General features: G+C 39.0%; 1 protein-coding gene across 4 annotated transcripts in view; it reads right to left on the bottom strand.

The window, feature by feature from the left end:
• PDE8A (phosphodiesterase 8A) overlaps window positions 1–26269 on the bottom strand; it is a 157764-nt gene that overhangs the window by 10502 nt on the left and 120993 nt on the right. For all 4 annotated transcript variants that reach the window (XM_076347860.1, XM_076347857.1, XM_076347858.1 and 1 more), the window contains 15 exons: window positions 24190–24380; window positions 22953–23009; window positions 20567–20624; window positions 19001–19089; window positions 18693–18771; window positions 16981–17118; window positions 11465–11553; window positions 10125–10176; window positions 9982–10024; window positions 8938–9015; window positions 7566–7636; window positions 6753–6917; window positions 4056–4104; window positions 3661–3796; window positions 725–923 (listed from right to left, as the gene is read on the bottom strand). In XM_076347860.1, coding sequence (XP_076203975.1) covers window positions 725–923; window positions 3661–3796; window positions 4056–4104; window positions 6753–6917; window positions 7566–7636; window positions 8938–9015; window positions 9982–10024; window positions 10125–10176; window positions 11465–11553; window positions 16981–17118; window positions 18693–18771; window positions 19001–19089; window positions 20567–20624; window positions 22953–23009; window positions 24190–24380 — 1494 coding nt within the window. The remainder of the gene's footprint in view (window positions 1–724; window positions 924–3660; window positions 3797–4055; window positions 4105–6752; window positions 6918–7565; window positions 7637–8937; window positions 9016–9981; window positions 10025–10124; window positions 10177–11464; window positions 11554–16980; window positions 17119–18692; window positions 18772–19000; window positions 19090–20566; window positions 20625–22952; window positions 23010–24189; window positions 24381–26269) is intronic.

The raw sequence follows: 26269 nt of genomic DNA, 5'->3' as shown, positions 1-26269 counted from the left end.
TAGGCAGGCCAATTCGGGGTAGGAATTTCTATCCAAAAATGCAATTCAGAAATATGTACTGCCACTCCACTGCATACACATGCAAGCGCTGTTTTAATTCCCCTTCTCCAGTCTGCCCCCTGGGCATGTGAGAACTAAGTTTGCTCTGATTTATTCTGGTTGACAGTGGCTCTAATACGCCAGTGGGTGTTATGGTACAAGGAACTTCAACAAGTAATTTTTTTCAATACTCTCCTCCAATGCAGTTTCTTTAAGCCTCAGGGCATCTTGTCCAGTGGGTGATATAGCTTTGGAAGCATTAAACCTATGTTATGGCCTATATTGTCCTGGGAGTTTTCTGCAAAATGACCATCACAAGGCATAACAGATGGTGATTTATTACATTAAATCTGTATTTGGCATGTACCGTCACAAAAATAATTGTGTCATTAGCTCACCTATCTGAGAATGTTTAACTATACGAAGAAGTTCTGTTTTAAAAGGAGGTTTCCTTATTTTCCCATCAAGAATAGCTCAGTTCCCATAATATTAGCATCCATCCTTCCCCATACACTATAGGAGAGATCCTAGAACTCATGTAAAGCAGCCCAGTTCTTTGACCTCAGAGTTACCAAACTGGTTGGCACTAGGTAGACATTGGCTCTTGGCATCTTTTTTTGAGAGATCTTCCTTTGATCACACCTGTACTTCCCACCTATACTGTTTCTTATAAATGTGGACTCACCTTTACTCTTTCTTTAGACAAGAAATAAGCAGTGGCATGTAGTACATCTGCTGAATGAGTAGAATTATGGTAGGAGTTGGAGGAATGGTAGTTAGCTTCAATAACTTGTAACCACGACCTCAGAGTTGATTCTGAACAGTTTAGGAATTCACAGATTCCAAAGCGAGCAAATATTTTGAGACCCAGATAAACCAAAGGCCTGTGGAGAAAAATAAACACAAAGTTTTAAAACAAATGAGGTTGAAAGAATATTACATAGCATAAACAGCATGAATCTATACAGCATTTTTAACCAATGACATGTCAGATTAGGTATAAGGACTTCTTACAGAATTACAATCCAGACCTGTAGAAACGTTCTGCCTACTCACCACATGCACACTCTCAGAATCATGCCAGTTCCTCACAGTTCCAGGAATGTTAAAAAGGCTCTATATTGCTGCTGTACTACATGTAGCAGTATTTTGGGGCTTGGGGAGTCTATGTTGGGTAAACGTAGACTGCAGTCAAAATGAGATAAATTAGCAAGTACTAAACTCTGTGCATGAGAGGAGGGAGGTAATCTTGCTGCTGCCACAGATTCCTAAACTAGCTTGTTTACAGTTAGATTAAGTATATCTATACTATACAATGCTGCAATCACTGTTCTTTCCGCACTGCAGATCTGCTCCATTTCTTTTACGCCCACCCTTACAGGCTTCTATTGCTGATAGAGTTTGCATGCAATAGAGGATGAGAGATGGAGGTATTCTGGAAGCAAATGACCAGGCCAGAGTATGCCATTTCTAGAAGACTGTAAGGGCCAGATGAACCTTCAGGCTAACCCAGTCGGAGAGCTGTCTCCAAAAATAGCCAACATCACTGTATTCCAGTATTCTCGCCTCTCCCAGGCCAAACTGCACAATTTAAACCCAGATGACTGGCAGGTGAATGAAGATCAGAACAGCAATACAGAATATTTCTAGCCTTAAAGCTGTGAAGGTGCAATATGTTTAATAGAGCAAATGAAAAAAAAAAAATCAAGTTTTAGTCCACTAGCCTTTTTTCGAACCCAGTTAATATCGCTGTTTTCTTGTCCAATACATTTTTTGCTTAAGAAGAACAGGTATAGTGGTAAATATTTTCAAATGTGGATTCTTAAAAATAGATCTTAAACCCTTATTTTGGCATCCCGCTTTGCTGCTTGATTCCAGATGCATCACGCACTCTGATTTTTAGCTGCACCTGACAGGTGAGGTGAGGTCATTTAGAGTTGCTGACATCATTTAGAGTTGGATGTACATCTTTCGGCAAAAACACTCAACAATACTCTGTCATATACTAGAATCATAATATACTGAAGTTAAATCCCCCTTAATCCCCCGACGTAGCACTGTCAGACAAAGGTCTCTCCAGGTTTCTGTGTCACTGAACTGTAATGCACTAAAGCTTAGATTTAATGAATTATGTTGGCTTTACTACCATATGTCTGCTTGGACTTGAAGACAATACTAATAACGTATTCATACTTGTGATTCATTGAAGATCACTTTAATACTCTTAATAAATGAATTGCCTTTATTTAAACACAGCAGGAAGCAATCATAATTATAATACCTTTAACAAGAGGACAGGCAACAAAGTACCTCCTTTGTCCCTCTGTGGTCTCTCTAAATCAGTAAGAGCAGAGAAGCCTATCTGGTGATCTCATGCATGTTGGCTATCTGGTGATCTCATGCATGTTGGCTGGGTTAATTAATTCGTAAGTTACTGCAGTATGCGTATTAAATGTTGTAAATCACACACACTGACTACATTTTGACTTTTTTTCTTTACATTACTGTTCCTATAGCACTTCATTAGAAATGGAAATGTAGCAAAGCAAAAAAAACCCTAAAGTAACTGGATGTAAATTTCTTCACTTACAATAAAATCACTTTAAAGAAGAATAAAAACCTGATCTTTTTTCCCCCACTTTTTTTGGCTCCTAAAACTATGGTCTAAAAATGAAGTGCATACATGTTAACTAAATGCCTGATATCTTTATTAGACATTGCTTTCGAAGACCTTTCAAAGCTCTTACGGAGCTGGGATTTTGACGAGGGTTTAAGATAGTCGATTCATTGCAGGATCTAGCCTCCAAATTAGTGTCTCATAGAAGCTTTAAGCTAAGACAAAGCATGATACATGAAAACAGACCCAAAGGAGAACTTTTGATAGGCATCAGAAAATAAAAACAAGGATTTAAACAGACAGATCAATCTACAGTCTTAGTGGGAGCATTTGCTACTAATGAAGTCAGTCTATCAAAACTGCTGATCTGCTTTTGGAAACTTCTGTGATGGAAACTGGTATGCCCTGCTTTTTATCAGTAAATATTTTTCAGTTAATCTTATACATAAAATGTAGCCTGCCAAGATTTTAGAATAAAGACCTTCCTCTAATTCCAGAGAAAGGCAATGGGAATTCTGCTGAAAAGCTGTATTTGAACTGTTTAGGAATAAAAATTACCCAATTACATGGAGAGAAAATAAAACATGATCTGTATCAACAGATCAAATTAAGACCAGCATGTTGACTCTGCGTGTAGTTGGCCATAATTTGAATTTGAATCCCCACAAGACAACAATTTGATTTGTAGAACTTTTCTGTGACTGAGAACAGAAAAGGAAGGCTTTTAAAATGATGTTCTTTTGTTAATATACCATATCAAAGATATATAATCTTCACTTACATGCACTGGGAACCTGCAGGAAATAGTGTATGATGAAACAGAAGATATTTAATGGGTTCATACACAACTAGATATGACAATGAGAAAATTTCAAACATTTGACTTTGAAAATAAAAGTAATTCCATTTTAAAAGCACAGGTAGAGAAATTAAAGAGCTGATTACAGGATGACATTTAAGTCAGTTTTCAGCAACTTCAATTTAGAGCTCTTGAGTTTACTGACCTTTTATGGGTGGCAGCCTCAAGTTCAAAGATATCAAAATCCCAGTGTTCTTCATTTTCCATTGCCTGTGTTATCCGTGGGGGTATGTCATTGAGGGAGATTGGAGAGATCAAACTGCCAGCGACCTGATGAGTTTCTGTTGAGGAATATATTTGCAGATCATTATTAATAACCCTGAGAAACACTTTTACTCAATGTACATGTCTTCTTTTCTGTAGTAATGCCTGGCAACTCTCATTTCTATAAAGCTCAGTAATGCTGCAGAACAATGCTTATAAATAAAAATAAAACAAAACCAAACAATGCTTATAAAAAAGAACATCTGATCACATTTCCCGTTTCTCAAATTTGTCAACATGTTTTAATATCTCAGTAACCGCCAAATTAAAACTTACGTTTTGCTGACAATATGTATTCGTTCCCTGATAATCTTCGTAAACCATCCTGTTCAATAAAAGTTGAGAGTTAAATGCAGGGTATTGTACAAAAGGTCTGTAAGATGATGACACCAAATGGTAGCACAATGACTTTAGGGAAACCTGACTGCAACCTGTCACAGTCGTCAAAGCTGCCTCACCCTTATTTGTATGTACTGTTAAGATCTGCCTGTTTTACATATAGTTCATAACAGATGAGAAACTGCAAGATATGGGATACAATATGAACTCAGATAGGTAAAAACTCAAATTTCTCAGGTGCAGCTGGAGGTCTGGAATTACAGCCTCGCATCCACCTTTGTCTGGACAACACATACACAGGTTCTGGATGTGTGCCACAAACCAGACACGGTATGTCCACATACTTCCCATCAACAAGCAAAGGTGGATGGTGGGAGGGGATGGATGGAGACATGCTTCTGCTCTCCTCCCCCTGGTATTGGCAGATCAGGTCACCTCAGCAGCGTAAGAATCTCGTGATTTGTTGCTGGGATTGCAGAGCAACACATTACTCTGAGGCTTCCCTTCTATCAAAGAAGAACGTATGCTTGTTTGTTCTCCAATTCAATGCCTCCTAGGCTTAATTCTGGCATGATGCCTATATGTGCAAACTGAGATGAAGGATTAAAACTAACAGAATGATATATTTAATATTTACTTTTCAGTTCATAATTCTAAATGCTGTGGCCCAAATCCTGCTTGCTCTTTTGATGTATACACCTATTAGTTACTGCACATTAATGTTTAGCCCATGATGTAAAAAAGCAGTTATTAAAAAAAAAAATCTTTCTGAACGTACCTTACTAACAATGTTATGCACCCAAAGTATAGCAGAAGGAAATGTGGATGCTATATCTGAACATGCAATGTCTGCACTTAAAAGAATTGTTATATCTCATTTTTATTTTCACATTTGTAAGTAAATTAGTCTGGAGTTTTGTGATTTAAAAGGAAAGGGAGTACTACTCCTATAACTGGCTCAGTGACTCTTCAATAGCACTGCTGTGACACAAATATTTAGGACATCAGATGCTGTCTATCATTTAGAATCAAAAATTAGTTTTTTAAAAGTTGAAATAGCAGGTGTAATCGTATCTGGCAAATCCATCTTTGAACTCCAAATGCCCTTCCCATCATGAATTCTGCTTGAGAGTTCAAATCCAATAACCTACTATTTGTTCCCCTACTCAGACATAACTTCTGAACATGAAATGGAATAATATGATTCTTTTTTCAACAGACCCTTTGCTGGAAAAATGTTTCTCCCAGATCATTTTAAAACTCATACTATACCATATACCCTCATGCTCTGAAATGGATTTTCTCAGCTTTTCTATTGCTCCATAAAATAGCCTTTGCTTTATTTTTAGTAAGGATTTTGTATTTTGCAATATTTTTACCCACATATTCTGGGACCACGGACTGAATACAATCAGAATACAAATGTATGTAAGAATCGGCAATCCACAAAAAGGAGAAAACAGTTGAGTTTATGGACTGTGTGTATTCAGCAGGAGAAAAGATTCACTTTGAGCCTCTAATGATTATATGTATCAACAGTCTTCCTATATTTTTATAGTTAAGGTAACAATACATTTTGTCTACTGAGTTAGTAAATTCAACCCTATATGAACCATTCAGGTCTTCTCCTGGAATTCTTGAAGTCTCTCATATGTTTCTCCTGATTTGACATTTGCTGCGGTATTTTAAAAGGCAAAAATATATGTAAACCGTTTCAAGATTCTGATAGATACTGCAAAGGCGTCTTGATAGTTACAGCCAGAAATGATAATAGCCCAGAGACACCTCTGAAAAGCTCACATCTTGTGAGCCTTTTTGCATCCAACACACTGTCAAGTTTTTTCCTGAGGTAGCCTTTTATAGGCAACCTACAGACTAACGGGAACACATATCCTTAGGGCACAGGTAACATTCATCCAACTTCATCTAGTTTATCAGGAGGGTCAGACTCCAGGCTCTGAAGGTTTGGGTTCAATTCTTGCTTTGCTGCGTGCCCTTTGTGCAACTTTGGGTACAACGCTTCTTCTTCCAATGCCTCCGTTCCCCTTTTCATAACATAACAACATAATACATGCCTTCTTCAGTCTTTTTCTTGCCTTATTTATTTAAATTATGAGTTCTGTGGAGCATGATTGTGTCTTAATATGTGAACATTCATGTTTCTAGCTAAAAGCATTCTGATCTTTCTATGGGTCTCTACAGGTACAAATATAATCCAAGAAATAGCAACAAAAATATGTATTTTGCATTCTTTTGAAAACACATTCTTTCTATACGCTGAAAGGCCCCCAAAACATGCCATTCTAATCCTAATTAATAAATACAAGTGTCTAGCTATCTATCTTTCTTCCTCTCCATCTAGACCTTTCTAAAATGAATCACATTGAAAAAAGAATTGGTTTTCCTTTCCATTTCTAGCAAAACTAATGCTTCAAAGGGACTGGTCAATTTTCTTCCCATTTTCAGAGCTACATTACTGGGGGGGGGGGGAATCCACAAAAAGAGGTGTGCAGTTTTTCCTGAAAAATTGGCATTGTAGAGGCAAAGCACATGCCAGGTGATAAAGATCGAGTCACTGGGAAAATCAGGCAGTGGAACATTAATCAATAGCTGTTTGTGGCAGTATGTACTTACTGTCATTAACCCTCCAACGAGGTCACTTGTATGTGGATCCTCATCTTTTGTCCCCAGTTGTGGAGAGTACAATTCAGTGGTTCTTAAAATCTCCAAAACCCGGTCTAAAGCTTCTGCAACTGGCATGGGACTGCTTTCTTGTGCAGCATTGATGATGTTTATTACCTAGTTTAGCATTAGACATGTTTTGAATTTAGAAGTGATTTAAGAAAGAACAGAGACACTCATCAATTACTATGGAAAACTCATTGCAAATAAACGAGATCTACAACTTTAACCCACATATGTGGGAGAATCAAAATGAAAGGGATGTTAATAAAACACTGATATTTGCTACTGACTCTGGGAACAAGAGCGTGGCCTTAAAGACAGCAGTCTTATTAGTGACTTTCCCGTTCAAGGCACAGCCTCAAAATGTCTCTGAATGGATTTAATATAACCTTCTCCCATTTGCCTCTCAATTTATCGAAGAGCTGATTTTTGCCAAATCCTTGAATGGTTTCAGAAGGCAGTTTACAATGCATAAGTAAGAAGGAGGAACTCTAGTCCCTCCTTCACATAGGCAAGAGTCCTTAAAAAGGGTCATGCAATGGCTGACCACATGCAAGGCACTCTACTAAGCAGGCTTGGGAGAAACTTTGTTCAGAGCGTCTGGGTTTTTGGAGCTCCACCAGTGGGCAGGTGGAACGGGGGAAGAAGTGGCACCAGAGGCCAGCGCTGCCTTGCTCCTCGGTCTGGATGCTGTGCTGGAGCCTTGTGCTCCAGTATTCCAGTACAGCACAACTGACAACAGCTAGTGACGGCGCACATTACCTTGGTGATGGGTGCTTCAATAGTCATGGAATGTATCCTGGCCATAGAAGAGTGCCGCCTTTGTGAGCTGCCTGTGTGGAAAACAAAGCAGAATTTGTATCCTGATTTCAGAGACAAGGCATGACAGGAGGATTCAGCCAAGAAATCTTGATTCATTTTCTGAACTGCTTACCCTGCTGTACCCTTCAGAGGCAATCTATTGCAGAATACATACACGTGCTTGTTATGCTGGGGACACACAGGTGCAAAGAGATGCTTGGTGATCCACTGATATCCCAGATTAGAGATAAGTAGCTGTAACAGCCTGGCAAAATCACGGCTTTGGTTTTTTATTTTAACTAATTAAAATATTCAATTAAAAACTCAGTTAAAAGACTATACAGATGCATGTGTGTATAAACTGGCAGGCACAGGTAGGTAACTATTGCAGTTAGGTTATTACAGGATATATCTACCTTTGCTGCCTGGTGCAACATGACAAGTCATAATGAGTCAGCTTCCAAGCTGAGGTAAATCAGTGAAGCTCCTTTGAAGTGAAGATAGCTATGCCAAATTAAAACAGCAGAGGTTCTGGCCTATTATTCATTGGAAATTGAAAAACAAATGTTTTGTATCAGTTAGCAATTTTGGTTCTGTAGAGAAAAGGCCAAGATGGGATAATTTTTCTGGATGATTATGTTGTGCTACCTATAAAATGCAGACACATCTCTGTTACTCTTTGTGCTGAGCAGCTCTGAAGAGGAAGAATCAATGCTATTTTTGCTATACTGGAGCACGATTGTATTCTCACTGCCACAGACCTACTTCCATGTTTTACTAGTGTATGCTGCCCAGACTGTAATGATGTATGCTTTAACAAAATCATGTAAGTATCAGCAACAGTTTTGAGTATGTGACTCATCTATCAAGTTTGGGGTGATCTAACGGAGCAAAATACAACACAGTGAAAAGAAAACAAAATTCATAAAAAAATTATCTTCATATTGTTATCAAGAAAAGAGGTAAGAAATGTAATAAACTGTTAGGTTTAGAGTTTGCCATTTGTACTTGAAAGTATCTGTGTGGAATCTCATGAGGTCTTCCATGCAGGATGGTAGACGATAGCCTTCCATTCTCCACTGGTTCAAAAGAAGACTCAAAGTAGTTCAAGAAAAGAAAATGGGGCTATTTGACAAATGTAAAGTTGTTCATGAATTGACGACTTGCTATTTTATTCACGTGTGTGTATGTGTATATATACACATACATACTTACCTATATTTGTATGTGTGTGTATGTATGTGTGTGTGTATATATATGTATGTGTATGTATGTATGCACATAAAAATCTGAATATATATAGAAATCAGAAAAATCGACTTGTTTAACGTACCATCACTCCCTCGTGATGTTGTGGATCTGACATCTAGTGATCCTTTCCTCCTGTCTTTGTGTCTGCAAGTCTGAATATCTGTGGAGAAAATGATATTGTACAATGACATTAAGTTATGCCTAAGATGTATGTTAAAGGAACTGAAACTCAGAGAAAGCCTGATAGCAGCTGAGTGACATTTACCACAATGCTTCAGCAGATGAAAGCCAATGACAGCTCCTTTTTAAACTCTCGCCCAATTACGCTGTCGTGAAACCAGTCATGCTCTCTGGCAGAACATACCTAAGTGTTTTTGCAGAAGGGATCTAACAGTGTGGAGGGAAAACTTCCTCTCTTGACACAGTCACACAATTGTAGTTGTGAATACAACTTGTGCAACACACCTGAGTTCACTCAAGTAACAACTGCCACAAAGAACTGGTGGACCAAAGTAGACTACACGCTCGCAAACTAGGCAATGTGTCCTAGGTCCCTTACAGACTCCAACAGATACAACCTGTGCTACCAAGGCTACAATTAACAAGCACCTGCAGCATGGATGCCAAGGATGTCTTAATTGAAGTGTTGATATGTGGGATGAGGGTGAATGGTAGTGTTGGTCATCCTCATTTCCACCCACATGCACATAACCCACAATACAGTTAAAAGCAATGTAAACATATGTGCCACTAGCCACAGACCAGCCACAGCAACGTGATGACTAGACAGCATCCTTCTTATTTCTGATTTTGCCACAGGGATCCACTACCTACAACTAAAATGAGGCACTGAATCCAGCAATACCACAATACCAACTTGGGGCCCTATTATTGCGTTTTCAAGGGTGGGCTGCTTTATATCACTTCTAAACCAAATGAGGCAGGTAGAGAGGGCTTGTATTTATTTTCCTGCCTTTTGAGCTGGATTCCCAGCTTATCGCTAGCTAAATAGTACTGTTCAGACTGTCCTCTGCAACTGTGGTTTTCAGTCAGATCACTAACAATGGGCTTTATTCTTTCCCCAGGTACATTCTCCGCTTATTAGGACAGAAGAGATGTGTCATACCTGTCTGAGATTCAGCCTGAACACGTTCACATGTCTTCTCCGCCTACAATTTAGTATGAGAAATCCAGTTAGTCAGAACTTTCCCATTATTTTGTAATATTTAGCGCTCAAACTAAAGCAAGCATAGCACTATTTTCACTTACCTTATTGTTGTCATTGCACAGTCTACTAATTGACACATAGTGTCTAATCCTTCTGTAGGCAAAAAACAGTGCGTTAATTCCCATCCGAACCTCAGATGTAATTCAGTGCTGATACACAAAATGGGTAAGAGCAACAAATTAATATAGGACAAATCCTGTTCTGGCAGGAAGGCTCAAGTGGGAATGGAAAAACCCCACAGTTCTGCACATGATGGGGAATACAAAATGGAAGCATCTTTTGCAAAGATTGTCTCCTCCTTTTTCTCTCTGCCCCCTCTTCCCCCCAGCTTCTTCTGGGCTACTGTAGGATGTTTCAGGTATGATATAAATGCAAAACATGCAACAGTGCAGTCCAACAATCAAAACCTTCTATAGGATTTAGGGATAGAGCAATCAAACTGAAAACTACACCCTTGATTACCAGGAAACTTTCTAAGCCAGCTTCAAATGGGCTTAGACTGTTTCCTAAGTTGCAATGTATGTAATACATATTGGTCTTACAAGTTTGGCATCTTAAGCTGAAAAGACGTTTTCACTCTATTGATGGAGAGTGGGGAACATGAATTACTTCCAGGGATGAAATCAACCCAAAACACTTTTTTTTAGGAAGTAACTGCATGAAGAAGCTGCATTTGGCCTTTCCTTCATGAAGACACACCTTTCTAAATGATTGTCTCTGCCAAGTCTGAAAGATAATGTGCCACGCTTTTAATTAATGTTTGTGTTGCCTTAGAGGGCTTTGAAACTACTACTGCATGCAATATGATCCACTTTCTTTCCCAATATAGTATAGAAGGACTCATCATAAATGTACCAGTAACTAACATATATCTGTGTGCTCCAAATGCTCCATTTGGGGACCAAGTGGAAGTTGCACAAAAATCAGAGACATGCTTGAATTTTGACCAGGATCAAAGCACACCATGACCTCATCACATAAAGACACTCGGCAACAGCCATGAGTAGGTGGGCACGGAGGGACACAGTACAGGTGCACAGTGGAAGAGGACATAGGTCCTGGTGGTCCCAACACAACGCACAGAAAGAGAAGAGGGTGCATTCACACTTCAGGGAGTATTAAAAGAGTAAGAGTCACAAGTGAGTACATCTGGATCTTTGGCTCCTTTTTGGGGAGAATTAGGAGAATTTCACTTTCCCTGCACACAGCATGTAAAGTGATTTTGCCCCAAGGAATTAAATGCAGAGGTCTGAGGCTCCCTTCCTTGCATAAGTTTCCTTTATTCTCAGCAACAGGATAATCCAATGTCTGCTGAAAGCAACTGAACTCTAAACTGAGTCTTGATTCAGATCTAAATCATGGCTTTAGCTTTCATACTTACCCTCCCTGTCCGATGACAGGTAGTATCTTCACATTTTGTTGTATGCTATCTCCATTTTTGTTTTTCGCATAGTACATTCCTTGCCATTCCTGAAAAAGGAATTCAAGTGGAAGGAAGTTCAGATAAAACAGGAAGAGAAGCTGTAGCTTCATACCTTTTTGCATTGAAAGCTGTCTTACAATACAAAACCAGCCAGGACTGGTTAAACTGTGCTTACCCTGAAATTTCTCCCCTGTAACTAACCTGTAAGTCACTGTGTTGCTGCCAATGCATGGAGAACTTCCAGAAGGGCAACCTGTGAGTGTCCTGATGGCAACAGCCGAACCTCAGGTGCTGTGGGAATCAGAACCACATATTCTCTTCCCAATCCTACCTCAGTGGTGTTGGGGGTCACTGGGGGGAGACCTGGCAAAGACCCCTGCAAGAGCGAGAGCCCCTGCCTGGAACAAGAGTCCCCCAGAGGCTCCAGGAGCACCTGCAGGCTCTAACAGTGCGGAGCACCCCCCTGCCCTGCCCCAGGACCACGGACTACATGGCTGGGACTGCTACGCTGGCCTGCCTGCCTTTCTCCCTGACTGCATTGACTCCTCCCAGGACAGGAAGGTCAGTGAGAAACCATTATGCCGACCTGTCCGCCTTCAATTCTGGACTGCATCGTCTCTCCTGCAGAGTTGGGAAGTCTTGTCACTGGTTAACATTAAATATATCTGTGACTAAAAGCGCTTTGGTATCCTAGCACATTTACTTTCCACACTGCCAGTTCAGTCTCAAGAAGCGGCAGAGATTTATCCTGGCTTTTTCAAAGCAAAAGAGAGCCTAGTAGAAGAGCTACTGGATTCTGCCTCCCATCTGCTGACCTCTCCTCTAAAAGCACTCTGGTTTCAGGATCACATTTAAGTAGACAATTTTTCAAGTATCAGATTGTCACTGCTAGTATCATTGTTCTTTGATAAAATTCATAAATGTGAAAAAAAAAAAAGACATGGTGGAAAGGAATTTTTCATTTTGCAGCGAGAAGTCTTTTTTTTCCTCTGGAAATGAGACATTTCTTTCTAGTGCAGAGCCTCATTTTCTCTTTCAATGAGACGCAGGAAATGTCCCTTCTCCCTTGTTTAAGACATGCTTTTATATGAAATACTGTTAAAACAATCACTTTTGTTATTTGGAGATTTTAAATCCAGAAGGCACCACCATGGTCTAACACCCAGCCCCAAACCACCTCCCCACAGCGGAGCCCACACCCACGCTGTGAAGTAGGAGAGCTCCCATGCTGATGCACGCAGACACGGCTCAACGCGGCTTCGGCACACGCCGGGGCATGGGCCCCTTACCTGTTGCTCCCTCCCAATTCCCTCACCACGCTGCTGCTGCTTCTCAAACTGTGCTACAAATACCACAGCAAAGACATACCACAACACTGACAGACCTCCCCGGGTCTCCCCTTGCGTGTAGTGCCTGGACTAGAGTTGCCCCCCCCCCAGGGCTATTTAGGAAAATTCAGGGAAAGCAAAATTTGGGAACCCTGGATCTCCCCCTTTCATTTCTGACAGCAGCACAGAGGCCAGTATCCTTCCAACAGAGCCAGTCTTTTGTAACCTGGCAGCTGACAAGATTTACAATCTTGCCTACACGTTTCCACCCCTAGAGTAGTTTTTGGTGGTCTTTTTTAATAGATGCATATTTTGAGCTGGGCATCTAATAATACCAAGTGATTAATAAATAATTGATTCCATATTGCATATTCACTTAATACAAACTACCCATGCCAATTGCTGTCTTTCAGTTGAGTTCAACAGACTGTAGATCAGATCTTACAAACGTATGCGAAAATACCTTCATGAGGCACATGATACGTATTTATTTATGTTAGACTGACAGATCTCACAGTCAAGCAGGCCAGAGCACACGTACAGAGAGAACAGTTTTGCATTTATGTTGACGGAGCCAGCAAATAAAGACTCCAGCCTGCAGAGAGCTGCATGGTGACAGGCTGTGCAGAAAAAAATATGAAAGGCTTTTCTGAGGATCTGTCGGAGAAAAGAACTGTGCATAACAAATTGTGAAGCGAGCATAATATCTTCTCCTGTGAGCTGCATGAGGAATACAAATGAAGATAAAGCAAACATCACAAAATTCAATGCTCTCATAATTAAAAGTATGCATATCAATAGTTTCCTGACAACCAGGATGAGGCATAGATGAGTAATCGATCTCTAACCCAGCTAATAAACCAGCAATATGCACAAAGGGGTAAAGTCATAAGGTACAGATTGGATAATTCCCCCATTGAAAGTGCATCCTTTTCAAGACAGCTTATTCACTAATATGTTCTTCTTAGTCAACAGATCGATTTTTCAACTTGTGAATTGCTAAAACCTGTGAAACTGGCAGAAAATGTGTGAGGGGAAAGGTCAGCAGAATGCTGAGAAATAGGAGGTCCAAGCCAAACTCCTGCTGGTAGGTAAAGTTCTCCCAGGGATGTTACTTAAGCATATTTTAAGAACACCATATGCTCTCTCACAGAGCCTCTGTCAGGATCCCAACAGAGAAGAGCTACTTCACAAGATGTGCTGTCAGTCAAGCTCATCGTTCTGTCTACATTACAGCCACACAAGTACAGCGATCAGTCACTTCCCCATGGCCTGGCGTGCTGGCATCGAATGCAGAGTAAAAACCATACATGGTAAAAAAAATGGTTTCACCCTTTATAGAGTGAATCAACGCTGAGGTTTCAAACTTCAGTAAGAAGGCCACAGCATGCATCTACCCACTGAGCACTCACACATGCGTAGTAAGTAATCCCCCAGTTCAGCCTTCCTTTTAGATTTGGGCTTCTTGCACTAGACAGCAAAGTTTAGCAAGCTACTTGTAGGAAACAGAGCAAACCAAAATAAACACAAGATGTCATGAAAACAATCTCACAGAAAGTAAGGCTGAGTTAGGAAGGAATTGCCATAGACCTTTATCATACAGCGTGATCGCTCTCCCACCCCCTCTGTAAAGATAGCTATCTTGCAAATAATTCCCGAAAAGTGAGAGGAATTGCATGTCTTGTCTGATTTATCGATAGCTATCCATCTCACTTCAGAAAAAGCAAAACTAAGATAAAGAGCTTTGTGTCAAAATGCAGAGATCAGAGGCAGCAAGAATTCTAGTCAGAATTGCACATTTCATCTTAATGGATGTAATTTGAATCATGAAACAGAAGAATGAAGAAAGTACAACTTGTTTTTTAACTCCTCAAGTATGGATGGGTGAAAATGCCTTTCAATAATGCTGGCTTCTTGCAAATTACAGCCAGCTGTAGTAACAAAAAATGGGAACTTCCAGAGATGATTTTTTTTTTTTTTTGCTAAGAGAAACAACATCCTGACCCAAGAATCCCTGTGTACCATGCAATTAGCAATTTTTGTGTATAATGCCTATGAACTTCTGTTTGGATATACTGAACTTGCTCACAGCGCTAAGTTTGTCAGCACAAGAGGGGAAATGCTGCAAGAGTTCATCTTCCTAAATTCCATTTAAAGACTAGAGGTAGATTTGATACAGTTTACATTTTTCTGAACATCAGAAAATCTTGCTTTCTCTTATTTTTGTTATATTACCGTGTTTGTTCAGAACAGAAAAGCCAAACCTGTTGACAGGAGAATATCACAGTAGTAGACAGTTGGCTTTTTTTGGTATGCTATAACCTACAGTAGCCAATATATACCCTATTGCAATGGGAAGCAGTCTTTTAAATTTAGGATATATTTATGATTTCTTAATCACAAGCCTGAAAACAACATACAGACCATGTCAGAATGATCCAGACACGTTAGGCACCTCTGAAAATGCTGTAACATCTTGACACAAATGATTTCAAACTAGAGCACTTTCAAAAGGCTGCAGTATTTCAAAGGTTGCTCCGCACAGTTAACCTCTACTTGCAAATACTTCTGTGAGAATTTAATTTGCAATTCATTTTTCTATTAATATGTAAATGTAAGGCATACTACAAAATGTTCCAAAGAGAAATGCAAAAACCATGTAAATACAATATATCCACCTAAAACAGCTTAAGGTGTTCCAGACAGACAGGTTTAAAATAAGTAGTATTTCATTAGCCCTCACAGTTGGAAGTCCTAGAGCCAGGAGTAAAATAAGTGCAAGGAAAGAGATGGATTAGGGTTAGATTTCTATCATTCATAGAGTAAAATATATTTCCGTTATTAAAGGCATTTTTATCAGCATGCTAAAATATTAAAAATGTGATCACTTCATATCTTGAGAATTGATGTTGTGGATTTAAAGCCTGACACGTCTAATGTATTTGAATTGTAACTTAATAAATACTCCCTCCTAACATCAGTTTTGTATTACACCCATTTACTGAAATAATTTTGGTCAGGCAACAGAGGTGTGAAGCACCATAATCCAAGCTATTGTCTGTTGCTGGGATCTCTTCCAAAAGGCCAATACACGTAGAAACGAGTGACACATTCTTGTTGAAATGCACATGCAATCTGCACCCAGCTAGAGTGCAGCTTTTGTTGATGAATGCTTGTGTTATTACCCTGATTTATAAAGTATGACTCATCGCAACTTTGCATCAGTGCTTTTGCATCACTGCCTAGACACACAGAGTGCCATGATTCATTTTAGCATCTCCCTGCTCTGTGTCAATAACATGCTGCTTCCCTGCGGGCAGTCAGTATGACCCAACTAGCTATCCTGACTCAGGTCTGAGCATGGGCCATGACGCATCTACAAATACACCAATTCCCAAATCTCTTTGTGTAACCTCCATGACCGTCTTCCTGTAAGATATTATGACATGTTCAATGACATCAGAAGCATTTACACCTCATTGCCAAAATGGAAATGAAAGCTCCTAGATGGATCCTCACGCTACAGCCACAACAGTCCCAAAGGAACATCGTGGAGCTACCAGGCAAACAGTAACGTCTCTCTGTAATGACCTCCCTAGAAGCCAGCTGCACTTCCTCATGCACTTTCTTGGTGCAACAAACATTTCTAATGGAAATCCATTAGACAGCTCCCGTGTCATTAGAGAATAAAAGATATTGGCAGCTGGCAGCTGACACTGCCTATCACCCTCAAGTGGTATTGCAAACGCCTCTTCTGATATTTTTACATTCTGAACTTGCAAATCAGCTTCCACATTTCATGCTGAAATACTTCAACACGGTTCTTTTCTCATTTACATCACACTGGATAACATGTGCATCCATCCCATTTCTCTTTGGTATTCCCACACCTTTTGCTACATACAACCTATATTATAAAGAAACACAGCAAGTCACTTATTTTCATAAAACACGTACCTCTTCCAAGCAAGAAAACAGAAAGAAGCCCTTAAAAAATGAGCATTTTTTACTCCCTCTTCTTGTTTTGAGTAAGAAAGCTGAAAATGCTACGTGTCTGTGAAGCTGCAAGTTACATCATGTGTCATCCCTGGACAATAATAACTTTTATAGGCAGCAAATGATAAGTGATACAATGCCATTACTCACCTTTCCTATCTTTATGCAGGAATTAATAGTATCTAGGAAATCAGCTTTTTTTTCATTTATAGGCACTTCTGTTAATTCCTTTCCTATTAGTTCACCTATTTGATAGCCCATCACTGTTTCAAAAGCAGGATTGACGTACTGTGAAGTAAGAACAAACAAAAAACCATTCAACAGAATACTTAAAGCACAACAGAATCCCTTTTTTTTATTTGCTAAACCAAGGGATCTCTTTCCCAGCCTGAAATAAATCTCTGTATGTACTGCTCCTGAGAGAGATGCCTACATTTTTTTCTTTGTGAAGCAAAACAGGAATGTCCATGCTAGAAGAGTTGTGCAGAGTGTGTGCATGTGAGCAAAGAGAGGGACATTACATATCCACAGAGTTTAGACAGACAACATAAATTCCTGAAAGATCAGCTCTGTCAGTTCTCTCAAACCTATAAAACTCAGACCTACCTCAATGTTCCTAAAAATCACAAATTAGATGGTGGGATGCCATAGGAATATTAACCTTATCTATTGACAAATTCATCGTCTTATTGTGTGTAAGGGCCAACCATCACTATTCCCCTGTCCAGGCAAAGCCCAGCCAAGCAGACTGGAAGAAGTGGAATCTAATCAAGCAACTTTCTCTCTGAACTGCATGTTGCATTTCGCTGCAATTCTGTGGCCCTTGCCCGACAAAACCGAAGACTGGTACCCATAGCCCACACCTTCATGACCCTCTTGCTCACTGAGTTACAGACACAGGTCCTGTCGTAACGGCGTCTGAATGCCTCACAACTTACAGTGTTTCAATATGAGAGAAATGAAAAGGGTGCCACTGGATGCCCTCTGCTCCTAAAGGTTCCCCCCTATGTGAGAAAGCCCTGCCTGCTGAAGCTCCAGGACTCTTGCACGTGTCGGTTCTCTCATATTCTGGGGCTGGCAGCAGAGGGACAAAATTTGGTCTGAAAAAACATATTTAAAACAATTTCAGGATGTGTTCTGTTATTTTTGTAAAAGGGATGAAGAAGGCACATCCTTCAATGAAACTGCCATTGTCAAGATTTGGGTCAAGAGGGTACAATTTATATGCATGTTATAACTCCCAGAGGCTTAGACTCAAGCTCTTTACTGATAATAAAATCACTCCTCACAGCCTTCATAGCTAGGGATGGAACTAACTCCCTTATAAAGATGATGTTTTTCAGGACTGCAAAGCTAAGTACAATTTCTCTTCCCTTTTTTAAAGAAATTTTTAAGAGACGATCACATTCAAAAACAGTTGGCCCAAGAATTCTGACGCATCAAACAGTATCAGATTTAAGCAAAAAAAAAAAAGTGTACTACCTTTATTTAAATAGAACGTCAATTAGATTTGCTTTTCAAGAGCATCAAATTAACATACAGTATTTTTGGAAAAGAATGCATACAAGCCAGTGGCTGCATTCATTTATGATATAAAAGAATCATTACAAAAAATAAAAACGAGAGTAAATCCTTATTCATTCAGAAATAACAATCTCCCTTAAAAGTGACCTGATTTATGCAAGATATTTTAAATGGAGAAAATTCTACTCTACAGCTAAACTCACTCCAATCTTTTTAGAAGCATTAAGTTAGGTTAGATTCGTGTACTGTAAGAAAGAGTAAATGTAATCATGGATGAAATAAAATACAGTCAGTCCACAGAGCAATTTTCTGTACTGATAAAACTAACTGGAACAAACCTGTATTACATGGTCTTCACTTGTGATCTCAATGGCTTCTTGACTTTTCTCTAATGCTGTAAATAATGAATTACACGCCCTGGAGACATAAAAAAAAAGGCATCTGATTAAATTTAATCCACGTAATTCTTATTGTATATGACAATAAGGTATTGCAACTCCATACTGAATACTGTTGTACTTTAATGATTAACATATTTTCTTCAGCTGACGTTCTATAATTTACTACAGTACAGTAAAATAAATACCCTTTTAAGGATGTGGCCGAACTGGCATTTTTTTGTTCATAATGTTTTTGGTAAAATTACCTTAGTTTGAATTGTGCCTGCACCTCTCCAAATTCCAGCTGAATCAACTCATTGTAACAGGCCATTATATTAGAATTTTCTACGTATCTCTGCAAATAAAAGGTTAGAAATATTTCATTAATACACATTTCTGTACTCAAGGGTATGAAGCTCTGTTTTGTTTTGCTTGATAAAGAACTAAAAAGGAGTAGATATGCCAAAAATGAACATGTTGTAACACAAGCAACATGAGAAGATTATTTTTTGGGACTAGTAAAATTCTTCAGGTTACTGCGTTTTGAAAAGGTGACAGATCCTCATGGCAATGAGGTTCAATCATTCTGCTTATTCTCTGTGATTGTCAGCATGATCAATATATAAAATGATCTACTTTTAATGAAGTTACATGCTTTCATGCTACTTATTTAAAGTAACAGTGAAAAAATTATGTTGTATCTCAAGTCATCACAATTTGAGATCATTATGAGTTTCCAATTGCTAATACCCCAAATTGTATACATAGAAGAAAGCAAAACTTCCTGACAAATATATCTGCCGTTGGATACAATTATTCATTCTGGGGCTTGTATAGCAATGACCTCAGTATCTTTGATGTTTTTTTAAAACTTCTCATATTTACCAGGTGTGAGCCTGAACGTTAAATCTTTGCTCATGCTAAACTGCCACGGACATTAATAGTTTGGGAGGGAGGACTGATTATCAAAGGTAAGCCACCACATCAAGGCTGCTAAACAAAATTTTCTATGCTTTGCCATTAGCCCCATCTCCAAGGCTCTGATCCATAAATAATTCAGAACCTGTGTCGGATTACTTACGTGCCCACTGGAATGACTCTGCACATATAAGTACAGTTATTTTCAGGCTCTAGCATTTCCTGTATTAGGACCTTACTACAAATAAGCAAATAGGTGCAAATGGATTGTGATGGAATAGCAAAAAATCTGGTGAGCATGCAACCAAGTACTCTGAATCACACTGTAAATCATGCACATTTTTGTTCCATTGTCAGCTTAATGCAATAAGGAATCCACTTAACTGACGCACTAATAAGCACCTTTCCTGCTTAATTGGAATAGTTGCCAAGGAACAGATTCAATGTAACACTTTTCAGGTGCCTCCAAACAATAGATAATAGCACTTGACAGTGTCTGAAGCCTGTTTACAGATGTGAATTGGCATTTGATAGAAGAGATTTCCCACAGCACATTCTGTTGTTCATTGGAAACTGTTCTCTGGCTCTGCTACAGTCACTAGCCAATTTTGTTAATGTCAACTTTTCAGGCAAAGCATCATATACTTACTCTGAAATAAATGTATAAAGTAGAAAAGTCTCAGCACCACTTCTTATATTCCCAAGAATGTCCACCTACTTAGTCAGCATTATTCTAATTCTACTGGTGTATGGTAGTTCAGAATTAGGATATATATAAGAACGAGCAGCATGAACAAGATTTACAGGTTAGATTACTGACACAAACGGTCGCTGACAGCCAAACTTCTGGATAGTTTCTTGCATGACAATTTCGAAATGTCAGAGCAACCTCGTGGAGTATAACACATACATACCCTTGTGAAGCCAGCAGAGATCAGGGGCAATATTGATGACTCTTCACGATCAGCATGCCTTTTAAAGAAGGATGATAAAGTCAAAGATTATTTCTGCAATCAACTGAGACCCAATTTCACAAGCCATTGACATACCTGTACCCCAGATGTCACACTAAAGGCTAACATGGCTAGATCCTTACAGGATCTATAAATAAAACGTATTTTTTGTGGTTTTTGTAAGCTTTCATCTTTGGCACGGATAAGCCAAAATGTTATTTTCCTTTTTGCATGTAATGAGCTGTTTACGTCACAAAAAACTAATGCTTCAAGAAAACAAATTCATTAGCTAGATTGCTGGACTATTCGTTCTTTTTCAGTACTGGATTCTTTGTTGTTTATGTTGTCCTTAGTCAAAGATGCACTTGAAATCTACATGGCCAAAGTTTTAAGAAATGATTTGTTATCCGAGTGTATCAAATCTTAGGTGGGCAACTCAAGATGCCTGAATGAGGATGGATTTTCTAGTGTTGCCTACCCAGTGCCTTCTAGTAGGTCACTTCGGGATGCCATACTCCTAAAATGAGATATCTGAATCATTCTGAAAAACCTGGCTATACTAACCGTTAAAAGACACTCCAACATATGTGAATGTATGGCTGGAATCTGGAAGAAAGGCCATTATGTTAAGTTTCTGTAAATGTGCAGATGGAAGCTGGTCAGGTTTAGCAGATGGCACAATAGCTTTTATTTATGTGTGAAAGTTTTGATCTTATGGCACCTCCTCTTTTTGTGTTCTGCGCACTTGTTTCTTATGCATGAAGAGAATGAAGCCTACTAAAGTACAAGGTTTGCCCAAGATTAAGCAGAGAGAGGAGGGCAGCTGTCAGAAAAATCTCCCCATTCCTCATGCCAGCTATCTGGTAATGCTGCCTCCCAGAAGCACAAGGAAAGAGGACAGGCATTCTACAGGGGAAAAAAAACCAAAAAACAACTGAACTGCAGGAAAATGAAGAAGACCCTCCATATGTTATTGGCAAAATGTCAGGCTTTTTCACAAATACGCTTCTTGCAGCAAGAAAGGAAATGTGCGAAAGTTCTGTCTGTGAAATTCTATATAGCGGCTCGAGAACGCATGTGTTTAGCACGTGGGAACTTGACACAATCAACTGAGTGGCAAAGTCACTTCTGAAATTTTCAGTGGACAGGCATACTAGACACATCTGAAAAGTTGGAGAACTCAAGCTTCTGAGATATTGTTACGCAGGGGGCTATTACCTTGTCCCAACACACAATGCGAACATTTTGAAAAGACAAAAATGAATTGCAGGCAAAACCCCCTTTTGAGCAACTTCCTAATTGTGAGTCAGCAAGCCCAGCTTCCAAGCTCTCCTCACTTTTGAAAGGAACTGCTGGCCCACAGAACCACAGGGGTCTTTCTCTCTGATGTACACGAAGCAGCTCTTGAGTTACTGTTTGCTCTTTCGCTCCTTTTTTTCCTCTTTCCTTTTGTGTTAGTCCGATGAGAGACAATTCTGACTGCAGAAGCAATGGTTACCATAGTCAGAAGACTTCCTGACATAAAAACATTGAAGATGATACTCACAATGAAATCCCTTGAAATGTTTAATTAGGGTCTTTTGTTCGCTAGAGATGGTGGTGGGAAATTGGATTTTTAATGGGAAATTTCAACACCTCAGAATTGGTTTTCAGAATGAAAGTTTTCTGAGAAATGGACATTCCCAAAATTGTACTTTGAGGAAATTATCTTCCATTTATTTCATTTCAGATTAAACATATTGCATTTTTGTTACTTTTACATTATTTTATGATATATAGGTAATGTTTTCAGAGGAAGGAGGAGGAGGAAAAAAGCATATGCACTGCTTTAGTGAGATGTCATAATACAGTCTATTTTACTTTTAAAACTTCGTGGTCAGATACTACTTTGTACTGATCAAATTGTTCCGTATCTTTTTTTGTAACTCAACAGATCTCCTGTTTGTGCTGAGATTAATCAGACAGAAAGACAGATCAAGAAAGGTTCAAACTGTTATTTTTATTAATACCAAAATACAGATCTATGAGGCAGTTCCACAGTTCTGTACATGGTGTTGCAGAGATTGTTTGAAACATACTCCTAAAGCCTGCCGTGATCAGGAGAGGGGAAAAAACAAAACAAACCAAAACCAAACCCAAAGTGAGACCTCTCTAGTAAAAAACTAGAAATCAAAAATCCTGTCCCAATCCTGTGGTCAAGGATGGTGAAAACTCTATATGGTATAACACATTGTCACGAGCACAGTAAGAAGTTCTAATTCAAGTTTTTTAATGTAGTATTTACTTTTACAATGACAAGACTTACATTTTGTTGATCACATGTGAAAGTAAAGATATGAGTGTTTACCTTCGTACTACACCAATAATGACTGTATTTTCTGAGGGTTTCGTTGTTCTGATAGACCTTTAAATAAAAAGCAAATCATTTAACAGTTTTTTAAGTTCACATGTCAGAAAACATGACTTTACAGAATCTTCACATAGTACTTTTCTTAAAACGCCTCTTTTAAATGGTTTAACAACAAAACAAAAATCAAATCCTGAGTCTGCTGGACCACTAAGAAAAGAGAATAAATTTAGCAATATCCGAGACTCCATGAAAAAAAGACACAGAGAATGTAGATTAATCTAAACCTCAAATACTCTCAGTGGGGGAATAGCAAAAATTCTCCGCTCTGAAACAGCACATAATGGACTTGTTTGAAGGACCTGGCCTCACTCAATTAAGGAGCATTTTACTTTATTCTGGGACAGAATGGTAAAAATGTAACAAGGGGAACAGCACGGACACCTAGTCTTTGCCTGACAAAGATCTTACCTAGTTACCTTTAGTTTAGCAAGAAGAAGAGCCTTTGTCCCAGTGCCCGGAACCCACCACACTCACCCCGGGTACATAACCTGACCCCGCCACCCCACCCCACAGGCTGTTACTTAGTCTAGACACATTCCCAAGGGGTATTTCACTGGAAAGTCACTGAAGCAAGGCACCACTGCCTGTCAAGTCTCTGTGGAGAGACTCAGAAAGGCAAATCCTTTTCCCCTTTTTTCCAACTTTACAGCAGTTTGTGAATTATTTTTGGAATCAGTTTGCAACTTTGCTCTTCGTAACAGATTTTCAAATGTTGTAGGAATGGAAACGTGCACACAAAACATTGCCTATTTGCATCTGGAGTTACTCAACAGCAAGTGACATTTCAAAAAATTCGGAATGCTAATGAAGTGAATGTATTCATTAAATTGCTTGGTGGCACATGCGATCTTTGCAGTTAATTTAATGTGCAAACAAGGAACCAGGTATTTGGGAGGAAGAAAAAAACCCAAAACAACAGTTCACTATGGCAAGAAATTTGTACACTGTGGATCCAACTGATCAAGCTTCAGATATCCTAGTACACAACCAAAAGTGCTGCAGCTATCAGATGTAAAGCACTGAGGTAACATTATTTGAGGCTGCCAGTGGACACCTGTCCAAAAAAATGTCAACGTTCAATAGATTTTATAAAAGGGTCATATAAAAGCAAAAAAAACTTTGATGATGTGTTGACTATATAGTTAAGTATTAATTACACTGAAATGGTGCTTACCTGCATAATGCTTCTGCATCAAAGTATCTGGAATGTCTGTGGTCAATAATGATAATGTCATGGTGTTTATCAAGAAAACATTCTAGTGCCGACTCAGGTGTCCTGGCAATATTACATCGAAATCCAGCTTTCTCACATGCCCAACAGAACCCGTTACTCTGGTTATCTTCTTTGGCAAACACTAAAAGTACCTGTGTTAAAGACAGACAGTAAACCCTTACAGACAAGTCTTACATATACAGTAGATTCTGTGACTTTTGCCTGTTCTTAACGTGTTTTTTAAAGCCACTTCCAAGGCTTAATCCATTGTTTTTAACAGAATTGCTTTCTACAGACTGTTACTTTTTATAATTGTCTGTATACAGAGGTGTTTCAAGTGGATTAAATAGTCTGCCAGAGCCATTTATATCCACATGGGATGAACAAGTTTGGGAAGTGGCTCTCTTGTCATTAGCTACAAAGAGAGCTGAGGCAATCAGTTGAGACTAGATCCTACATTTCAGACAGCTCACATGAAGTAATAGTGAGTCTACTTTTCTTCACTGAAATTGTCTCACATACAACCGTTTTCTTGGGTTTTAATTTTCTTACCAGGATCATATTCCAGAAAAAAAAAATGCCATGGTTCACCTCAGGTGAATTAATATTTAACGGTGCTTCAGTGGCATGATGAAAAATGTACTTTACTTTTCATCTCATTCTAGTTCCCCAAAGTACTGGATGCAGCCCACTCTGCAGGGTTCTGGAAACTATAGACAGGCTGGTCAAGATGAACTCATGCAAGACTGAAATCACAAGCAGTACCTCTGTATATGGAGTACGTCCCCATGTGACTCCTGTGCAAAGCTTGCCGTGGGATTTATATCACAGAAGGAGGCTACCATGGTTGAAATCCAGAACTGGAAGTCAGATCTATGAGCCAGTATTTGCTCTGTCCTAATTTGCTGTGTAATTGCCAATAACATTAATCTCTCTGAGCCTTTTTAAAATCAATACAGTGCCTACATACTCTAAGTATGATAAGGCCCAATTCCTTCTAAAATGTATTTCAAATTCTAGGATTGAATACAGAAGGTACAGAAGATAAACATAAAGTCTGCTAAGGAAGACTCTCACTGATGTGATTGTGCTTTGCATCAAGATAGTATTTTGTAGAAGAAAACTTCTTTTGCCTGAAAGAATACACAGAATGGCAGACTGCAGATCCATGCTAGTGTTGATTTTGTGGATGACTCAGTATATGCAGGCCTTTGGGAAAGATGGATAACTAAACCAGCATTTGGTCTATTGTTCCAAGACACCAATCTTTCAGTAATTTAATCAAACCACACTTAGATATATGCTTTGGTCAGACAATAATGTGGAACGTGTGTAATTCGCACCCATCCCACTGCCGTTTATCTTCTGGGTGATTTTAGGAATTCCAGTGCTGGTTATCCTTTTGACCAGGTTGGTGGAATGTCTACCAGTAAATCTTAACATTTCCATGTAGTGTATATTTTTGTAAGAATGAAGGACTTCGTACTCATTTAGTTCAGATTCCTTTTATAGCAACCTGCAAAACTGTTTGCAAAAACATGTCATAGTTTGGGCTATATTTAGCGAAGTTAATTTAAACACTCTTTAAGAGTGGAAGAATGGTTTTCAGCAATAGCACAGAAAGTCAGAGGATCTGATTTGTATGATTGACTCTGGCACAAATGTGATGTTGTCTAACTTCTCCTTCCCTCATACCTGCCAGCTATATTACCAGGATAAACTGGTAGAATTTGAGTGGCCTATGACTGACACAATCACTAATAACAATAAAGGAGGCAGAAATATTTGAGGAATGTTGCTGATTTATACTTGGAGAACAGCTGGATGAGGCTGTCCTAAGATCTGATGTTCAATGCTATTACTGTCTGTTCGGACAATAGCTCAGGAAGATGTTGAACTGCAGTTCTTGAAGACAGACATTTTCAAATTATCAGGTCCAGATTACTTTCACTCAGGAGTTTTGTAATTACTGACTGAGGAACATCTTGGATTATTAAAGGTTCAGTATGCCTTGGGATACAGGAGAATTTTCAGAGGAAGT

This window comes from Aptenodytes patagonicus, chromosome 10 (assembly GCF_965638725.1).
Source record: "Aptenodytes patagonicus chromosome 10, bAptPat1.pri.cur, whole genome shotgun sequence".
In the NCBI taxonomy this organism is placed as follows: Eukaryota; Metazoa; Chordata; class Aves; order Sphenisciformes; family Spheniscidae; genus Aptenodytes; species Aptenodytes patagonicus.
This window is presented reverse-complemented; position numbering and strand designations above follow the sequence as displayed.